Below are 19,441 nucleotides of genomic sequence, written 5' to 3' on the forward strand. Positions count from 1 at the left end.
TGAAGCATGTTTTCATCCTGGCATAAAGCAAATCTTTTCAAAGTTAGCAAAAAAAAAAAAAAAAAAAAAATCAAGCCATTAGAGCAGTTCACTGTAGTATTGGTAACCTAGTAACCAACAATACACCTAATAGAAAAAGCTGATTAGTCACAAGGCTGTAACGTTCACTATGTCTAAATTTATCCAGCTAATTGGTTCTCATTTGCTATTATTTATTCATTCATTTTCCTTTGGCTTAAGGCTGTTTTATACTTCTGCGTCAAGCGCACTCGTATGCTCCATTGCAACCTTCACGCAGTCGCATAGCCTTCGTCGTGGTTGACGGTGATGCGCACCTCTCAAAAAATATAACTAACTGTCACAACTATGCGTAGCACAAGCTCTGTGATTGGTCAGGTTGGTAATTGTGACCCGTGTGGACAGGACCGTGAGCCATGCGATACCGTTGGAGTGAGTCATTGCAAGTGTTGAGTTCTCTGAAGTAGCTCTATATGGAAACAGTTGTTTAGTGTTTACCTTCTGATTAAAGTTGCTGAATGTCCGCTGGTTCCCACCTCAGAATGAGCGAGTTTTAGCTACTAGTACATTAGGGTAGTGGTCAAAAAAAACAAAACACCCATGAAGAAACTCAACATAGAGGAACATAAACACCTACTGCTAGCTAGCATTTGGGACGTGTTTTTGCAGAGCAACGCTAACAGCATGCAGAAGTTTAAATGCATGACTACACTCTGATCACTCACAATTATAAATCAGCCTTTAGTCCCTTACTTATCAGGGGTCGCTAAAACAGCGGGATAAACCGCTATCTATTTTAGCATATGTTTATGTCCTTCCAGCCACAACCCAGTATTGGGAAAAATCCATACACTCTCGCATTCACACATGCACTCATATACAACGGCCAATTTAGTTCATCCAAATAACTTATAGTACATTTCCTTGGACTGTGGGGGAAACCGGAGCACCAAGAGGAAACCCACATGAACACGGGGAGAACATGCAAACTTCCCAGCCGGGACTCGAACCAGTGACCTTCTTGCTGTGAGGCAACAGTGTTAACCACCGTGCTGCCCTATTTGCAATAACAAAGCTATATAAGCCATTTCTACTTCAAAATGCACATTAACAGGGTGATGGAAACCCAGCTATAGACAAAAGATGATTCAAATATTCACAAGTATGCAAAATTTAGTCAACTCTGGCATTTTCGGCAACTTCTCTGATTGGCTGTTGCATTTAAAAGATCGGCAGACACATGCTATTGGTTAAAAGCGCTGCAAAAACCTCAATCCAGTGTGCAGAGATTTAAGTGAAGTTTATTTAGAAACTAATTTCGAGAGGATCACGTGCTTATGATTGCTTGCAGCCGGTCCCGCATTATTTAATTTATGATTCATCAATCAGACGGTTTCTAAGCCACTATAAATTCCCTAAGTTCCATACAACAGCCATCTTCGTTTTGAAGAATCCCCCCTTTCATCCTTAATCCTCCTCCTTTCCTAGATGGGTGGCATGGTGGCCCAGTGGTTAGCACTGTTGCCTCACAGCAAGAACGTCACTGGTTCTAGTCCTTACCAAGCCAGGCAATGTTTCTTTGCGGAGTTTACACATTCTCTCTGTGCTCACGCGTGTTTCCCTCAGGTTTCCCGGTTTTTTTCCACCGTCCAAAAACATGCAACTTAAGTTAATTGACTAATCCAAATCGGCACCATAGACATGCTCCTAGTAAGTAGTTACTCTTAAGAGCAATCACTATCTGTTCATTAGCTACTACAGCAGCGGAGTTCTCGAGATCAACCTGAGCTCAAACACCCCTCTCGTCCTGCAACAAGAGGGAGCCTGGGACTCGAGGATCTTATGAGCTCAGGGCTGTCTCCCGGGACAGCATGCCAAACAAGCTTCATAATCAATCATCAGCTAAGTGTGAACTCTTGAAATTTAAATTTGTGAAGTGACACTTCATATTCATTCTCAGATTTCACTTTAGTCGGTGCAGGGGTATTTTAGCCTCTTCATGCTCCTTAATGCTGTGCCATCTATAATAGGCTATTCGTAATTTCATTTAATATATAACCACAATTTGTTATACATTATAAAGATAATCATATAAACACTATAAATGATGAGGACTTCTCTCCTTCTGAATCCCCGGGTCTGAATGCAGACACAGTAGAAAGCAGTGCAGCAGGTCTCCTTCCCTATATATTTCAACCATTTTCCCTGTTGGTAATCTGGAGGATTTTAAACATATGCGAACACAGCAGCACAGATATAGGCAATGTGTCTGAATGGTAACAAACTTAACTAATAAGACAAAGTCCGCCACTCTCTAATTCTCCTACAGCTCACCCGATAAAACTGCTTGCTGCACACAAACAGTTTTGCTGTATCAACCCTCAGAGCATCATGGGGAAAACCCTGCAACAAACCCTGTGGATCATGGAAACAAACACATATGACACTTCATGAATGGTTAAATACTGAGTGCCGTGCGCTGTCTCACAGCTTGATGCTTAAGTGATGCTCAACACACAGATCTGTTAAAATCTCAAAAAAGTACTCCAGTGTGTCTTGAACCTTTAAATCCAACACTAGTGTATTCAATATGTAAAATAATACACAATAATATGTACAACAAAATAAAAATGACCCACTTTTAGTATCAATCCTGTACATAAATGTCTTTTAATCATCATAGATTTACAATATATTACATGAAAAGTAGTAAAAGAGAGGCACAATTCAATATCCAGGATATGTGAACATCAGAGGCACATTGTGAGCTTCAAAATACTGTTCGTTTAACACCTTTCTTTGGTATGTGCAGCATATATATATATATACTCTTCCCTTTTTTGGCCCCCTCAATAGTGTGGGTTGATTTTTTTTACGTCACAAGCTGTATTTAAAATATATTTTTCCTTTGGCTATAACAAGCACAATACACTTTTTGGCAAAAACAAACACACACACCATTCATGCACGCAAACAAACAAATCTCACATACTTCCATAAATCCATAAAATCCTGAACTGATCTGTAGGAAGTCTTAAAATCTCCTATGAATCTTTAGTGTTGAGGCGAAACATTTTCCTGATTACCTTTGGCTCTCGGTCAGCCGTCAGAGGAGAAACCCAGCATCTGTCCAGCTCCTCTTTCTCGCAGTGTGACCTTCCTCAGTGTGAGCTGTGAATAATCTGATAAAGTGCATGAAATCTTTGGTTATGAGACATAAAGCTTTATGAAAAGGCCGTATTCTTCTACGTCGCCTCCCTGGAAGGATGTACAACATTCAGTTTGTGCAGAGAGAGATCTTTCTCTCATTTGTCGTCGCTCACGCTCACGGCACAGTCTTCGGGAATCTTTTCCTCAGAGCTGCTGCAGGTGGACAGTTTGTCCAGGTCGTCGTCCATCTCGTTGAAGCGTTCAGCCACACACTGTGCAGTCAGCCGGGCTTCAGGGTCGTGATCCCAGCATTCATTGATGGTTGCACAAACTGCTGCCACTCCCTGGAGACAAAGCATGAGTGCGTGGGAACGTTTTTCTGTGTTTTCTATGAATTATTAGCCCCCTGTATAATTTACGTATAATCACCCAATTTCTGTTTAGCAGACAGAAGATTTTTTTTAAACACATTTCTAAACATAATAGTTTGTTCTGTAGATAATCTAAACAAACAAAAAAAAAAAGCTTAAGGGGACTAATAATATTGACCTGAAAATAGTTTATAAAAAATTAAAAATTGCTTTTATCCTTGCCAAAATAAAACAAATAATGCTCTATTCACACTAGATGCTGAAGAAGCGCCAAACGCGAGTGATTTATATAAGTCAAGGCAAAGACGCGAATAAACATCGTGGATGCGATTCGCTTGAATGTAGCGACGCGAATTGAGCGTTTTTCTCATTTGATGCTCTTAACATGCTTCAAAATTTCCAATTCTATAAATTTCCATGTGCAAATGCGTGAATTTATCGAGTCATTCGTGCTGCGTTATCCAATCAGGAGCTTGCTCTTGTAGGGGTGTGATTATGACGTAGTCCCAGCTGACCCCAGACAATAGCTCATCAAACTGGGCTCGGCTCAACTAGAAGCACTCCATCATCCAGAAAGCCTCCATCATCCAGGTATAGTTTCAGGAGGAGATTATGAACTCACAGAGCTGGGTGAACCTCTGAACGTATCTAGTGGACTCAGACATGGTGCCGAACAAATATACGCTGTTTTTCAGCCTACATAAACACAGTTATTATCTCAATAAAATCCATGTTAGCCATTTAGCAATGAAGCTAGAGTCATCTGGCAGAAACTTAAGGCCCCACCCAAGACGAGTATCTGCTTCAATTGTGAAGTAAATTTGAAGTGTGACTGAAGCGAATTTGACGCGAGAATGTAGTAAGTTTGACGCGGGACAAAAGTGTATTTGATGCGCAAATGAAGCGTCGCGAATCAAAAGTTTTTCACACTTAACGCGCAAATTTTGTGAAACGTTTGAGTTGGAAAATGTTAATTTAAGCGGACATTCCCGCTGCATTAACCAATCAGGAGCTTGTACTTGGTGTGACTATGACGTAGTGCCTGTTGTTGGTGTCCCGAGGGGAAATCCTTTTGCAGACACCAAACAACAGTTCATTAAAGGGCTGGGCTCAGTCAGAAACACAGCTGAAAGCCTCCATCATCCAGGTATAGTTTCTGAAGAGTGCACCTCTGAAAGTATCTAGTGGACTCTCGAATGAATTTTTCAGCCTTCCTAAAGATCAAAAACACAGCTTATTTCTCAACAAAACTCATGTTAGCCATTTAGCAAGAGTCTAGAGTCACCAGGCACACAGAAGTCCTGTCCATGACGCAAATTGCATCTATTGTGAAGTGAATTTGACACGCAAATGAAGCAAATTTGACCCGCGAATAAAGCAAGTAAACTCAGAATGTTCATGTCTATTTACCCGCCAATATCGCAATTTATTCGCACATGCCGCATCTGGTGTGAACACAGCATCAGACTTTCTACAGAAAAAAAATATCGGAAATGATGTAAAAAATTCATTGCTCTGTTAAAAAGGATTTGGAAAATATTTTAAGAAGAAAGAAAAATTCACAGGAGGGTGATTTATTTTGAATTCAACTGTATACAGTATGCCCACTTCCATATGTTTTTCTAACTTTTTGTCTTTGATTTTGTCTTGTTTGTGGTCCAAATATAGTCTCTATTACAATGTTTTGTTTTCAGAAATAATAAGTCAAAATTGTGTTTTTCTTTAAAACAAGCAAAATAATGCAAATAAAATATTCTTGTTTAATAAAAAATTGAGATATGATTATTTTTCTTAACCCACTGGCAGATTATTTTCCTTGTTTTGAGGCAAAATCACTTAATTTTAACTTATAATTTTTGAAAACTATATTTTCTTTGACCAGAAACTGCCTATTGATTTAAGCATTTTTAGATGTTTGGACTAGAAAAATGACAGAAACTCTAGGTCAGCAAAAATTATATATGATGTTGTTAATATATTCATAGTATTTATAATACAGTCAGCGGCCAATTAGATTTGCTACTTTTAGCATCTGATGGACACTTTGCTATCCCACAAGGCCTAAAGACAGGACTGAAGTCGCAGGGAAGTGATGAACTGACAGCATCAGTGAAAATATGGTGGACGTTGTACACACTACACACATTTACGTGTACTACACAGAACATGCCTTTTATACTTATAAATTAAAACAGCTTAAAACAAATGCATTATGTACAATTTTGGATGCAGTTGGCAGTTTTGTTTTAAAAAGTATGATTTAAATTTAGTCAGTATATCATCATGTCACGCACATACGTACATTTTAGTGAATTGTACTTCAAATGGACTATATGTAGAAATTTTTATATAGTTTTTAAATATAATTGATCAGTATTGCATGACTGATCAGAAATCCTTTTAATAATGATATGGTGCTCAAGAAACATTTATTATTAATGTTACATTTGAAAATTATTCATGTTAATTAGTTTTTTCCCCCTTTTATTGCTTTTTGACCTGTTTTAAACATGTTTAAATCTGTTTAATTCTTTAATTCTTTGTTGTTTTAGTTCTAATAATTATTGTGTTATTATGTTATTATTATTTGAATCCTCTTTATGTAAAGTACTTCAAATTACCACTGTGTAGGAAATGTGCTATATAAATAAACTTGCCTTTGCCTTGCCTTATATATCTATTACCATGATCAGAGACTGAAATGTAAGTGTTTGATGTTGTACCTGGTGTTTCATCCAGCTGCTGGGGATCTCTGGCCTGCCTCGGTCTCGCAGCACATTGTCTTTCATGCTCTCCACACAGGGGTGCTCTCGGACTTTAGAGCCAAATGGAGGTTCATAGTCTTTAACCTCTGCAAGACACACACACAGAAGATGATCAGATAATCTGCCCACCTACGACAGCATGAAGAATCATTCTTGGAGAGCATCTGGGAAGAGGATTGAAGAGGAAAAAAAAAGCCCTGACTGGGGGAAAAATATATTTCATAAGCTCTGGTGGAGCCAGTAACTAAGTTTTTACTGTATTACTGTGTTTAATTACATTTTGTGTATGCAACTTTATGTGCAAAACCTTAACTTTGCAACATTCCACAGCAAAATCGCTCATTAAAAAATTCGTATTATGAAATTGATGCTTTCTCTCATTCCCACCCACACTCATACACTAGGACCAATTTAGCTCATCCAATTCACCTATACCTCATGTCTTTGGACAGTGGGGGAAACCAGAGCACCCTGAGGAAACCCAATACAGTGAGAACATGCAAACTCCACACAGAAATAACAACTGGCCCAGCCAGGACTCAAACCAACGCCCTTTTTGCTGTGAGGCGACAGTGCTAACCACTGAGCCACCAAGCCACCCAGTTGATTAACTGAATCAAATCTACTGTTAAAGAGCAGTTTAAGCCAGCGAGAACAAATTTAAAATAACACAAATTAACAGGCATAATTAAGTACATCAAAACAAGTACTACTGGACAAGATATGCTTAAAATGAATATTAATGAATGAAGGTGACTATTTTAACAGTCTAGGCGCAAAAGTATAAAGGGCATGTCCGAATCAACTTTTGCAATTTTAGGAACAGAAAAATACACTCTGCGCCGCGGTGCATGGTCTAACAGGAATGTGCTTATTCTGTTAATAAATTATGGGTGTTTAGAGTCTAACGTGAATTAAACCAATCAGAGTCTCATCTCCCATTAAAGAGTTAAAAAGACCATCTGCACGAAGATAAAGAATAAGGATCCTCCATTCGGTCTCTTTACTTTCTCTGTACTTTACTTTTACTCTTTACTCCTTTACTTTCTTGGATAAGGAAACGGTGTTGAATGCAATCCACTGAAGACATCCATTAGCCTACATAAATAAATTTGTTTGTGAAGCGCAAAGATTTATTTCTAAATTCAGTTCTAATGCAAGTTCCAGCAAATTAATAAATGAACAATAATAATGAAGTGAGATTAAAAAACTGAGTTATATCCAAACACACGTCCTATGCCTCATATGATCCAAAACCTGACAGGAGGACAAATCGAAGCTTGATTTTAATAAAAGATATATAAATATGCATATAATAAATACAACTCATAATAATAATATTAATAATAATAACATTATACAAATGCAAGTTGTCATGAATAAGCCTGAAAAGACTCCCACATGAGAAATGGAGGCAGTGGTTTTTATATATATGTAGTAAATAATAATTTTTGTAACATTTTAATCCTTTATTTTAATCCTATAGTTCTTTAACATTTGTAAAGATATTTGTGCACCCTAACACACCTTTATAGACCTGCACACCCATGAGTCCACAAAGAGGCGCAAATGGATTTGCTAAACAATGAGGCACAAAATGTAAAAATTAGAGTTGCGCTGTTCTGAAATAGCAACAAATTGCGCCAAACATGTCTTGCACCTTATGGTGCCGGGTGTATGATAGGGCCCTTAAAATCTTTTATTGTAAATTGTAAAACATGTATTTTTTGCTTTGCTATTCTTTTGGTATATGAACAATTAATCCATGCAAGTTATTCCACTGAAAAAAAGATGTTTTTGGTAATCTTTAATCAAAGTCTGACTATTTGCTTCCACATATGTAGTGTTGATTCTTCTCTGTTGACGTGAGTTTTACGGCTCCATCCACAGTAGTCTTGCCCACACCCCTCTTTTCCATGAGGGAATGATGCACAAAAAAAACAAAACCCAGCACCCTACTCAATATTCCGTTTCAGTTCAAAGTACATTTTTTATTAATTTTCCTTCAGCCTAGTCTTTATATCAGAGGTCAGAATGAACCGATAACTTATCCAGCATATGTTTTATGAAGCAGATGCCAGCTGCAACACAGTACTGGGTAAAACCCATATACACTCTTTCACACACTGCAAATTTAGTTAATTCAATTCACCATTAGCGCATGTCTTTGGACTGTGGGGGAAACTAGAGCACCCGGGCGAAACACGGGGAGAACATGCAAACTCCACACAGAAATGTCAACTGGCTCAGTGGGGTCTTGAACCAGCAATCTTGTTGCTCTAAGGCGACAGTGCTAGCCACTAAGCCACCGTGGTGCAAATTACATCACAATACTGAAATAAAATTTTCAGCAATTTCCAACACACATGGACTTTATTACTTTTACAGGAGTAATATTTTATTAGGGGCTCTTTAATTTTAGTCAGCTGCTTGTTTTTAATACTTTCTCCATCAAAACCCTAAAAACCAAACCCTCAAAAGTACAGCAACTGGAGAAAAGATACTGAAATAGGTTTCTCCAGCAATAAACAAGGTTGATTTTGTGGATCATTTGTTTTGTTCATCAAAACAAATTGGTGAAATATGAGGCTAATCATTGGTCTGTGCCAGCGAACTCCAAAAACAGATTTTCCAGACCTTGTGAAACTCACAGCTGCAGAGGCCCAATGATATATCTGTCTTCAGGCTCCATAGCCAAGTACTAGACCAGAGCCAGCTATAGATAACACACACACGCACACACAGTCCTAAAAATCAGCAAGAAATACCAAAACCTCTAGAGTTTCCCCAAAACAGCCGGAGACGTCATAAATCGGCTGTTATTGTCCGCATCCTGGCCAGTATAAAATCCATCACAGCAAATGATGCTGGATGAGAGCGTTTACTTTGGAGCGGCTTGCTCTCGATTGGGGAGTGTGTTTTGTGGTTCTGGGCCCACAGGAAGGGGCTCGGCCAGCATGCGGCGCAGGACAGGAAGTGGAGGACTGTGATTGGGCCCCTGTGGAGAAGCTGACTCCACAAGAGAACGCATCCTGTTTTTGACAAGTGGACTTCCCCTGTTTCAGCTCTCAAACAAAATACTCACGCCCCTGCGGAGCTATTTCTGCTGTCCTCGATGCCCTGTGTTACCCCCAGAGGTGTGGACTCGAGTCATGTGACTTGGACTCGAGTCAGACTCGAGTCATGAATTTGATGACTTCAGACTCGACTTGACAAAATATAAAAAGACTTGCAACTCGACTTGGACTTGAACATAAATGACTCGGACTTTCACTTGGACTTGCGCCTATTGACTTGTAAAGACTTGCTACTTTCTATAAAAAGCCCAAAGATAAAAAGTATGTTGACACAGAATGCTCTATCTCTTCGTGTGTGTGCGTGTGTGACAGAGAGCATGCACGCATACTTTCGACCACTAGCGCTTTGTGGCGCACTTCCGTGTTTTTGCACCAGCGGGAAATTTGAAGATGCCATTTTCATTCTGACTCGGAGAGAGAAATAAACACATCCGCGATCTGCTCCTTTTGTTTTATTCAGCGGATTTACAACATCTGTCAAAGGTAAGAGACTTTACTACTCGCAATGTGTTACTGTTGTGCAAAAGCATTGTTTTACTGTTGTGTATAAGTCAATGAACTTCAGTTTTTTTTTTAAACCAAATTTACCCTCTCGTGATTTATTTCATATAATTATGAATGAACATGGCTGTAATTTATGTTTTTGCACTTGGTCGTTTGTGTCAATGCGCATATTATGTTTTATCTTTGTGTTTTGCCCATCCTCTGACAGTTTTTTCTAACTATTTAATTAGTAGTAACATTAATTACATGCCATAATAACTAGATATATAATTTATTTTTAAAGCTCTTAAAACTGTAAAAAAAAAAAGTTTTTTGTTATTTTCTGGTGACATTTTGCAATAAGGTTTCTTTAGTTAATCTATGTACTAACATGAACTAATAATGAACTATACTTCTAAACCTTTATTAATTATAGTTTAACATTTACTATTGCATTATTATAATTTAAAGTTATGCTTGTTAACATTAATGTTAATGCACTGTGAGTTAACAAAAATTAACCAATAATTTTATTTCAATTAATTAAAGCATAAAATAATGAATACTGTAATGAACTGCACTGCATTGTTTGTTCACATTAGTACATGCATAAACTTAATTAATTAATACAACCTTATTGTAAAGTGCTACATTTTTCATATTTTGGATTAATACTATTAATTTTATTTAGTATTTAAAACCTTAAAGGTATTTTTATTATTGTTGATGTTATGCCTCTTAGCAATATTTTAGTCCTCTATTTGGTTATTAATTAAATTGTTTATTGCGAGATTGTAATGTAATGCATATATATTGTTGAATTTCTGTTTGTTTGTTTTTCTGTATTTCCCCCTCTATATTTAAGGCTTATCTACTATTTTTAAAGTACTTAAAACCAACCATCTAATAAAAAATACAATTAACAATCACATTTTGTTTCATGAGTGTTTGTTCCTGTTTTGTAGGACTCTTATTTTAACATATTTCATTTGGAAACACTTGACTGATCATTCAATTAAAGTTTTACCTTTATTATTCCATCACTCAATGAGATCATCTAATTGTGAGTTGAATTACTTCATTTGTAATTGTTTTTAAATAAACTAAAAACGAAGACTTGTTTTATTCAGTTTGTTGAATGTGAACTTCTCTACTTAACATATTAAAAGATATTTAAAACCACTATGAATGTATTTAAACTAATATTTAAATTTATATAACTGTTTCACTGAGGGTATTTCTATTTTAATTTATTTAGCACATTTATTGGCTATTCAAACATGAAAACAAGTTTTAGATACTTTGTGGCTCTAATAAATGGTTAAACATAACAATATCCCTGCAGAAAAATCCAGCTTAAACCAGCCTAGGCTGGTAAGCTGGTTTTAGCTGGTCGACCAGGCTGGTTTTTGAGGGGTTTTGGTCATTTCCAGGCTGGTTTCCAGCCATTTCCAGCCTGGTCTTAGCTGGTTAGGCTGGAAACTGACCAGCAAAATCCAGCTAAAACCAGCTTGACCAGCCTGGTTTAAGCTGGACATAGCTGGTTTTAGCTGGTCATGTCCCAGCCTGACCAGCTAAGACCAGGCTGGAAATGGCTGGAAACCAGCCTGGAAATGGCCAAAACCCCTCTAAAACCAGCCAACCAGCCTAGGCTGGTTTAAGCTGTTTTTTCAGTAGGGATTTTTGACAAAATGTTCTAAAATTATTGTTTACAAGTGCTTAAGTGGGATTTGAACCCCGTTCTTTATGAAAAGAAAGAAAAATCTCTGCGTTTGCTTGTGTTTTGTCCACACTGGCGCTTCATAATTTTCCTGCTTTTGCTCTCCAGAGATCCTCCTGGTAAATTGATTATTCCAGAATGTTGATATGGTTTATATATTGCTACACTATTTAGTAACAATACACGAAAAACTATGAGGTTAAGGTAAATTCTATAATAAATACTAGTGTTTTTGAGAGTTAGGTATACTGCCTATGTTTAAGCCTAGTATTATTTACAAGTTGTTAATGAATGCTTCAGCATACTGTAGTATTAAGAATAGTGAACTAATAAAATTAAATACAGAGTGTAGTTTTACTACAGTAAAGTGTGGTGAATTGTAGTATAATATACCCAATACTGTAAAAAAACTACAGCACTGGGTCATTTGTTTATATTACACTTGTGTTACCATAGCAACTATAATATGACCCCAACAGATTAATTAAAGTACTTTACTATAGTACTGTTCAAAACACTGTCCATGCCAATAGATGTGTTCAGGGGCCCTGTGGAACAGCTTTTCCTCAAAATGAAGAGGATGACATGGAAAATGTCCTCCACAATCTCATCAATAATGTGGAAGACAGCAGAGACGTGTTCACTTTATTTTAGTTGCCATGATAAAATGGGATTGATAGTGAGATTTATTTAAAGAGTGAATAATACAGTAGGCTATAATACCTTATCAAGTTTTTCCTTATTTTTATCACAGTTACATTTCTGCTTGCGTTACTTATATTTTTGTTTAAATGTTTTTTATTTGATTAGTATGGTGCACCTTTTGAATGTTTAATAAATGTTTGTAAAACAAAATGCATTCTTTACATCCAACATCTATTCTCTGTCTTTAAGTGTTTGAAACTGGAAATATCTCATCATATAACATACAGCCAAAATGTTATGGTTTATTAGATAAAAAATGTAATATGTAAGTCTATTTTAGTATTTTGGTTATTGTTAATAAATAGTGCCTCAATATAAATCATATCAAAAAGCACAAAAGGAAGAGGAAACACAAGACACAAATTCTATATATAATCTCTGAGAGCGCGCAGGAGAATGTGTGCGTGAGCAGTGCATATTTGAGAGCGAGAAAATTTGCGCGTGAGCAGCGTATATTTAAGAGCTCGCAAGCAGTTTTGTCCACAGAGGAAATCGGTGCACGAGCATCACACAAGGTAGAGAGCAAAGTTCTTCATTGTTATGTGAAGAAAACAATGTTATTGTTTGTATAAAGTAGCCTACTTCATTTAGAATATGTGCTACCATTTTACATTGCTGCTAGACAGATTTGCATCTCCATCTCTTTAGCACACACGAGATTCAATTGACAAAATACCAAGTTCACTTAATTTTACTTTGCAGCATACAGGAGTTGTTGGTCTACTGCTGCCTCATTGAGGTTGTTTATGTAGTTTTAGTTAATCACAAGTTGATCACTGAAGACATAACATAGCACAACTAAACTTAATGAATTAGACAGCAGTAGACCTGCAATTTCTGTGTGATGTGAGGCAAAATGGACTCTTTTTTTGGTGGAACTCATTCTTGTGCAATAGGCTGTGTAGACGAGACGCAGGACTGTTTAGCACTTTTTCAGAAAATTACATTTGTATCTTTATATATCTAAGCAATGTTCTTTCATTAAAAAAAAAGGTTTGTTTAATAAATACAGATCTTACACCCATACATAATCTGTTTAAATTTTATTTTTCTGTTAAAAAGACTTGAAAAGACTCGAAAATCAAACTATAGGACTTTGGACTTGACTTGAGACTTGTTGCCTTTGACTTGGGACTTGACTCGGGACTTGCCTGTCTTGACTCGGGACTTGACTCGGGACTTGAGGGCAATGAATTGAGACTTACTTGTGACTTGCCAAACAATGACTTGGTCCCACCTCTGGTTACCCCATTTCCACCAGCATGAACCGGCTGCCAGTTCAGAGCTAGTGCTATAGTCGTTTTGGGGTTGGTTCGACTGGCGAGCCTTCTAAGGGTGCTTTCACACTGGTGGCCAGCAAATGATACATTGTAACATTTTTTTCTGCGGTTTTGGTTTCTTTTCACACCACATTGAGTGCTCTTGTCCGAACTAGTTGACATGAACTAAAATGCAGTAATGCAACAACATCTACACCAATCATTGGCCAGATGTGTCACTGAACAAATTTCCTGAACCACATTTTGATTGATCAGAATTAATGTGCATGTACATTGCTACACAACTCCAGAAGGTAAACAAAGAGAGGATGAAAGGCCGACACAACACAATGCTTGTTAGTGTGGAGAGACGACTGCACTAGTTGACTGTATCTCTGGCGTTTTTATATTATACATAGTTTGTACGCAGTCCTTCAGGCATCAATTTTGAGACTGGAGCGCAGATGCAATTTGAAAACAATGTTGTAATTCACTGCGAATGGTGAAGGCGCATCAAAAGTCACTTCAGAAATTGGTCCATGAGCTGCTGGTAAAACCAAATACTTGCCCTCATCCCATAATACATGGCACAGCTGACAAACGTCAACTCAGGTTCCTTATTGATACGTACCCCTGTATACATTTCTGGACAGTTCAAAATACGTCCCTTTTTGCAGTTTTTTGTTTTTGCGAATGCATCAGAGGGTGCTGTGTACGCTTTTTAAAATCTCAAATTTCTCACGCAAGTGCCATTTACACCTGCTCTTCTCACATAAATCCACCTGAAGCCACTGTTGACTGACTGACTGACCTGAATTAGTAACAGTGCTGACTGATGCCTTTGCCTCATCAGTGCTGACTGATGGACACACTCCATATAAAAACACTGTTCCCAGATCAGCTTTGGTACACGTGATTTGAAGAGGAGCGAAAGTGGACACTTTTGGAATTGTTTGGGTTTTTAAACAGATAAATACACTTAATAATATGTACACATGTCCTTCCTGGCGTGTGTTATTTCCAACACAAAGAATTTTATCTTAAACAGGCATTGACAGTTCAGAAAGTAATTGAATGCTTTCATTATAGATCAGTGGATTCCTAAAGTGACACCGCTGTTATCAAACAAAACAGTGGATCAAAATAAGAGATTTGCTGCTATTCTCTAAATAAATATTGTAACTATAATCAATATATAAATACAGTGAATAAAATGTGAACGAGATTTTATGACTTGATTTAATTTCTGTATAGGCCATTGATTTTAACAGGCTAAACCTTTCATTTTATTTTCAGTTTTTTTAAGTTTATTATTTATTCTATAATTTGAAGCTAATTTTCTCCCCATATTTCTAACAGTTTAACGAGGCTTATTTACAACTAAACTGCTCTGAATTGACAGATTACGGATCATTTGGGGGTTCTTATGGGGGGTGTATCCCATCTTTTTACATCCCAATGTTGACAGGCATGCTTCATACCAACAATCTTTACTGGTTCAGAGCTGGTGTTCTGTGTTGAAAGATGAAAAATAAAATAAAACATTTATAACTGTAAGCTCTGAACAAGCCCTCAAACTGCACTGGCTGAAAAGCAGTATGAGTGCATCTGACCAGACGGTAGTAAAACAGAGTATATCGGAGCTTAGTGTTCGTGCAGGTTAGCTAGTTTTAAGATCAGCTTATATTGGTTTCACTGTCTTTTTCTATATGTTGCTAAATAGGCAAGGCTACACAAATGCACTCACTATGTGAGGAATGCCGTGGTTTCGGGAACAGATGTCCTGCCGGCTGAGGCCTCCCGCTCCGGGCCCAGCTAGAGTTATCCAGGGAAGAGATTTTTTTACTACAGTTTCCCTTTCAGATTAAGTGTCTGCTCCTCCACAGACCTGCCTGTCTGAGTCTGTCTGGGAAGCAGCACGAGAAGAAAACCCAAAAATGTATGCTTTTTTAAACTCTTGAGTTTAGAAAGTGTATAACCGAGCACTCTTTAAGGAGGAAAAACACGACTTTTATACATTTTTATGAAAGAGAAGACACACATTAAAGTGTCATTCAGTGTAACAGTAGTCTATATACCAGAATCGTTCATCAGACATAATTAAAACGAGATTTATTTGATGACATATTAAAGACAATTTTAAATGATTAGTTGTACATTATAATTTGCTAGCGCTGGGCGATAAATCAATGTTATCGATTAACTTGAATGTGAAATTTACAATTGTTTTAATGAAAATTGGTGCAGCTGCTTTGTTTTTTTATTTATTTATTTAAAAAGCACATTAAAACTGAGATACAACCTGAAAGACGAAAATACAAAACTAATACAACACGATCAAAATCATCAGCACTTTTAATAGTGTATTTTACAGACTTATAATATGATGTTGTTCAATTGGAGTTTTGATTCCAAAATCGCGCCCTCTAGTGGCTGATTCCCAAATTACACTAGAGTATCGCCTCTTGGTCATTTGAAAGCCGCCTTTCCACTGCACACGACAAACGACAAGCGACAGACCAGAAGTCATTCATTTCCAATGGAGAGCAGTCCAGGAGCTGCGTTGAGTTCCGATCATCTCCGTATGCGGAAAATTCGGATCCAAATTGAGCTGTTGAAATATTTGAACTCCTGCAACTAGACCGCATGCGACCTGCCAACCGAATATGATGTATTCCAGTGTTGTCCAAATAGGTCCGTGCGCCCGAGATGAGAAATAGGAGTTTATTTGGTTAAACTTTCCTGTTCATAAATGTAAGTAAGAAAGTAACAAAAATATATATTTTTCATGTTGTCTCCACATACCCTCCAATATTTTAGCGGTCTATAAGTTTCTAGTGTTCATTCATCCATTAAACTATGTAAAAGCACAGAGAATAAAAGCTATTGCTTTTGCAGTCCTTTATTTCGGACACCGTAAGAATCAGCTTCTCCCTCGTGGTGCACGACAGCACTGAAAATACTGTGCGGCTGCCACAAGGGGGCGTATTCCGACAGTCGTGTCCAAATGTCGTGTCCAGTGGAAAGGCGGCTTAAGCTCTTTGCCTATAATTTGCCACTCTCCCTCCAAAATGAAGTTTTACCCCTTTATTGGCAAGATGTTTTTAAATATTTTAAACATAATAAATGTAATGAATTTTTACACTACAAAAATAATAACAGATTTAACATTTAACATTATAACAGGATAACATCTGCCTGTTGTTTCATGTCTACGTTGTTACATTTAATAACATCACAACATTATTTCACACATCTCACTTTCACTAAAGCTATTTGAAACATTAATGTAGACTCTTGGCATTCAGTCAGAACAAACAGGAGACATTTTAAACACAATGACCTATTTATAAAAGTCACCAAGAAAGAAATGCAGCAGCAATGTTGCCTGACCGGAGGACTCTCTTCAGACAGAGAGTTTTAGGGTGGATCATATTTTCATCCCACAACAACCTTGAGTCTGCTGTGAGCTTGAGCTGGTGGTGAATCTGAGACTATAGTATTGATGGACGGCCGCCCTGCGTGAGTTTCTGCCACCTGCCAGCCAGCTGCTGTCCTCCATTTACTTGTTTTGCTCTGTTTTGTCTGAGGAAAGGAGTAAGTTCTCCTTGACTGGCAGAGTCTCAAGTTTACTCCGGTTCTCCAGGCCGCACCCCGTGCTAATTCAGGACTTACTAGTATACACACAGTGAGCCACAGCTGAAGAACGCAGCCACAGCTTTCCATTTCACCATCACCCACACGTTGGCTTCTGAGGCCACATTTTTCTTCATATTTTCGCAAGACATCCCAGGTTTGTGCTTTGAATACAGTCCCCTAAGCTGAAGGTGGTACTGTAATTAAGACAATAAGTAGCAAGGGATTTAAGCAACATACCTCATTCTGAAAAAGTAGCCCTATATACATTTCTGGAGATTACAAATGATGTAGCCAGAGCTACGTATGGCTACATTTTGTCTTTAAAACGAATGCTACGAGACAATACGACGGAGTTTCTTTTTGTGCTTACCAGCTGACCGCTTAGCTCCGTATGGACAGCTGTCCTGCGGTTACCAGTTTGTCCAGAAATATTATAAGAATTGATGAATTAGCGGAAAAAAATCGTAATGATCGAGTAGAGCCAATTAAGGGGCCCTTATCGTACACCCGGCGCAATGTGGCGCAAGGCGCGGCGCAATAGTCTTTTGGTAGTTTCAGCTTGGCCCAAGAGTTGTTTTGAGGCGTTGCGCTACGCTGTTTAAATAGCAAATGCAAATGTTCTGGTCTAAAAAGGAAGGCGTTCTGAGGCGGAGTGCTGGTACGTTGCTATTTTAAAAAACTAAAATAGATTTTTCATTAGACCAAAACAAACCAGGTCTAAAATCTGGCGCAGAGTTGCGCCTCGCTTACACACTGCTTAATACGCACAAGAGAGCAATAAGCAAATAACTTTACATATGAAAAAAAATAAATATTAAGGATATATATAGGATATAATAGGAATAGATATAGGATATAAATATAAAGGATTAAAATATTACAAAACATTATTTTCTAGCCTACATAAATATGAAAAATCACTGCTTTTATGTCTTCATCTACGGAGGATTTTTCATTTCATTTATAACAATTTGCTTTTTTATAATGTTATTATGATTAGCAGTATTATTTATTATATCCATATTTATATTTGTTTTATTAACATTTTCAAGCTTAGATTTGCCCACCTGTCAGGTTTTAGACCATATGGGGCAAAGCATGTGTTTTAGAATATAACTCAGGTTTTTAAACACACTTCGTTATTATTGTTCATTTATTCGTTTGCTGGAAATTAGAACTGAATTTAGAAATAGTTTTGAAACAAATATTTCTTAACAAATAAATCTTAACAAACAAAATTAATTATTTATAGACTAATTGATGTCTGTGCGTAAAGGTTTCCCTATCCAAGAGCGAAAGTGAAAGTAGATCCTTTATTTCTCATTCTCATGCAGTAGATGCTCTGTTTAACAGTTTTCTGTAAAAAAAAAAAACTGTTAACTGTTTGCTAGTGAAATGCTCAGATTTTCCACTTAGACTTACTTTGCGTCTTGTCAATAGCGAATGCGCTCTTAGAGCGACGCAGCTGGCTTTTAAAGGGAATGGGAGATGAGACTCTAATTGGTTTATTCTCAAAACACACCTAACTTATTAAGAGTATAAAATCAACCCTTTTAGACAATGCGCCACGGCGCAAAGCGGATTTTCCCGTCCTTAAATTAGCAAAAATGCATTCAGACACGCCCTGAAAGCGTTTGCGCCCTGCGTTTTGCGCATGGACCGTCAAAATAGAGCCCAAGGAGTTAATGTGAGAAGCCATACCTTCATTATAAACTGATATATAGCATACGCGTGTCAGTTGCATAACTTCAGTTTCATAATCATTCATAAATTCTCTCCCATGGCCTTATGGAATAATAAAGTATCCATTGCAGGGCTTGAAATGAACTTTTTTACTTGGTAGCACCAGTGCTCCCAACTTTAAATATTTAGGAGCACCAAAAAGAATTTAGGAGCACCAGAAAAAAATAGGAGCACCCACCAAAAATGAATGAGCACCATTGCAAATTGTATTTTAAGGGATTTATTGTATTTTAAAATCAATCAATTAGGACAAAAAAACTGAAACAACTATCTAACTAATGCTGAGATGACATTGATATTTGTGTGCAATAATTCCAAAATGTATGTCTAATAATTATAGACTATTAATGATGATGAAAATGACGATAATAGTAACAAACAATTACATTTCTCATTATGATGCTGGCATGAATGTGCTTGAATGTAAGTTATCTGCTATAAAAAGTCTGTTATTTTATGAAAAATAAATGTATAGTTTGCATCGAACAAAAATGAAGCATTGTAATAAGAA

The 19,441-nt window shown here is 37.2% G+C and overlaps 1 protein-coding gene and 1 long non-coding RNA gene across 21 annotated transcripts in view; one reads left to right on the forward strand and one right to left on the reverse strand.

Moving 5' to 3' along the window:
• The first annotated feature begins 227 nt into the window (after positions 1-227).
• Positions 228-2,939, forward strand: LOC147840372 (uncharacterized). The gene is made up of 2 exons (XR_015512032.1): positions 228-675; positions 709-2,939. It is a non-coding gene; the product is annotated as an uncharacterized LOC147840372 (long non-coding RNA).
• The window catches only part of tgfbr2b (transforming growth factor beta receptor 2b), a 90,742-nt gene continuing 73,970 nt past the window's right edge, over positions 2,670-19,441 (reverse strand). For 18 of the 20 annotated variants that reach the window (XM_087285174.1, XM_087285169.1, XM_087285168.1 and 15 more), the window contains 2 exons: positions 6,263-6,390; positions 2,670-3,512 (listed from right to left, as the gene is read on the reverse strand). In XM_087285174.1, coding sequence (XP_087141300.1) covers positions 3,324-3,512; positions 6,263-6,390 — 317 coding nt within the window. In that variant the 3' untranslated portion in view covers positions 2,670-3,323. 20 annotated transcript variants of the gene reach the window in all.

Source organism: Danio rerio, chromosome 16 (assembly GCF_052040795.2).
Source record: "Danio rerio strain M-AB ecotype USA chromosome 16, GRCz13ab, whole genome shotgun sequence".
In the NCBI taxonomy this organism is placed as follows: domain Eukaryota; kingdom Metazoa; phylum Chordata; class Actinopteri; order Cypriniformes; family Danionidae; genus Danio; species Danio rerio.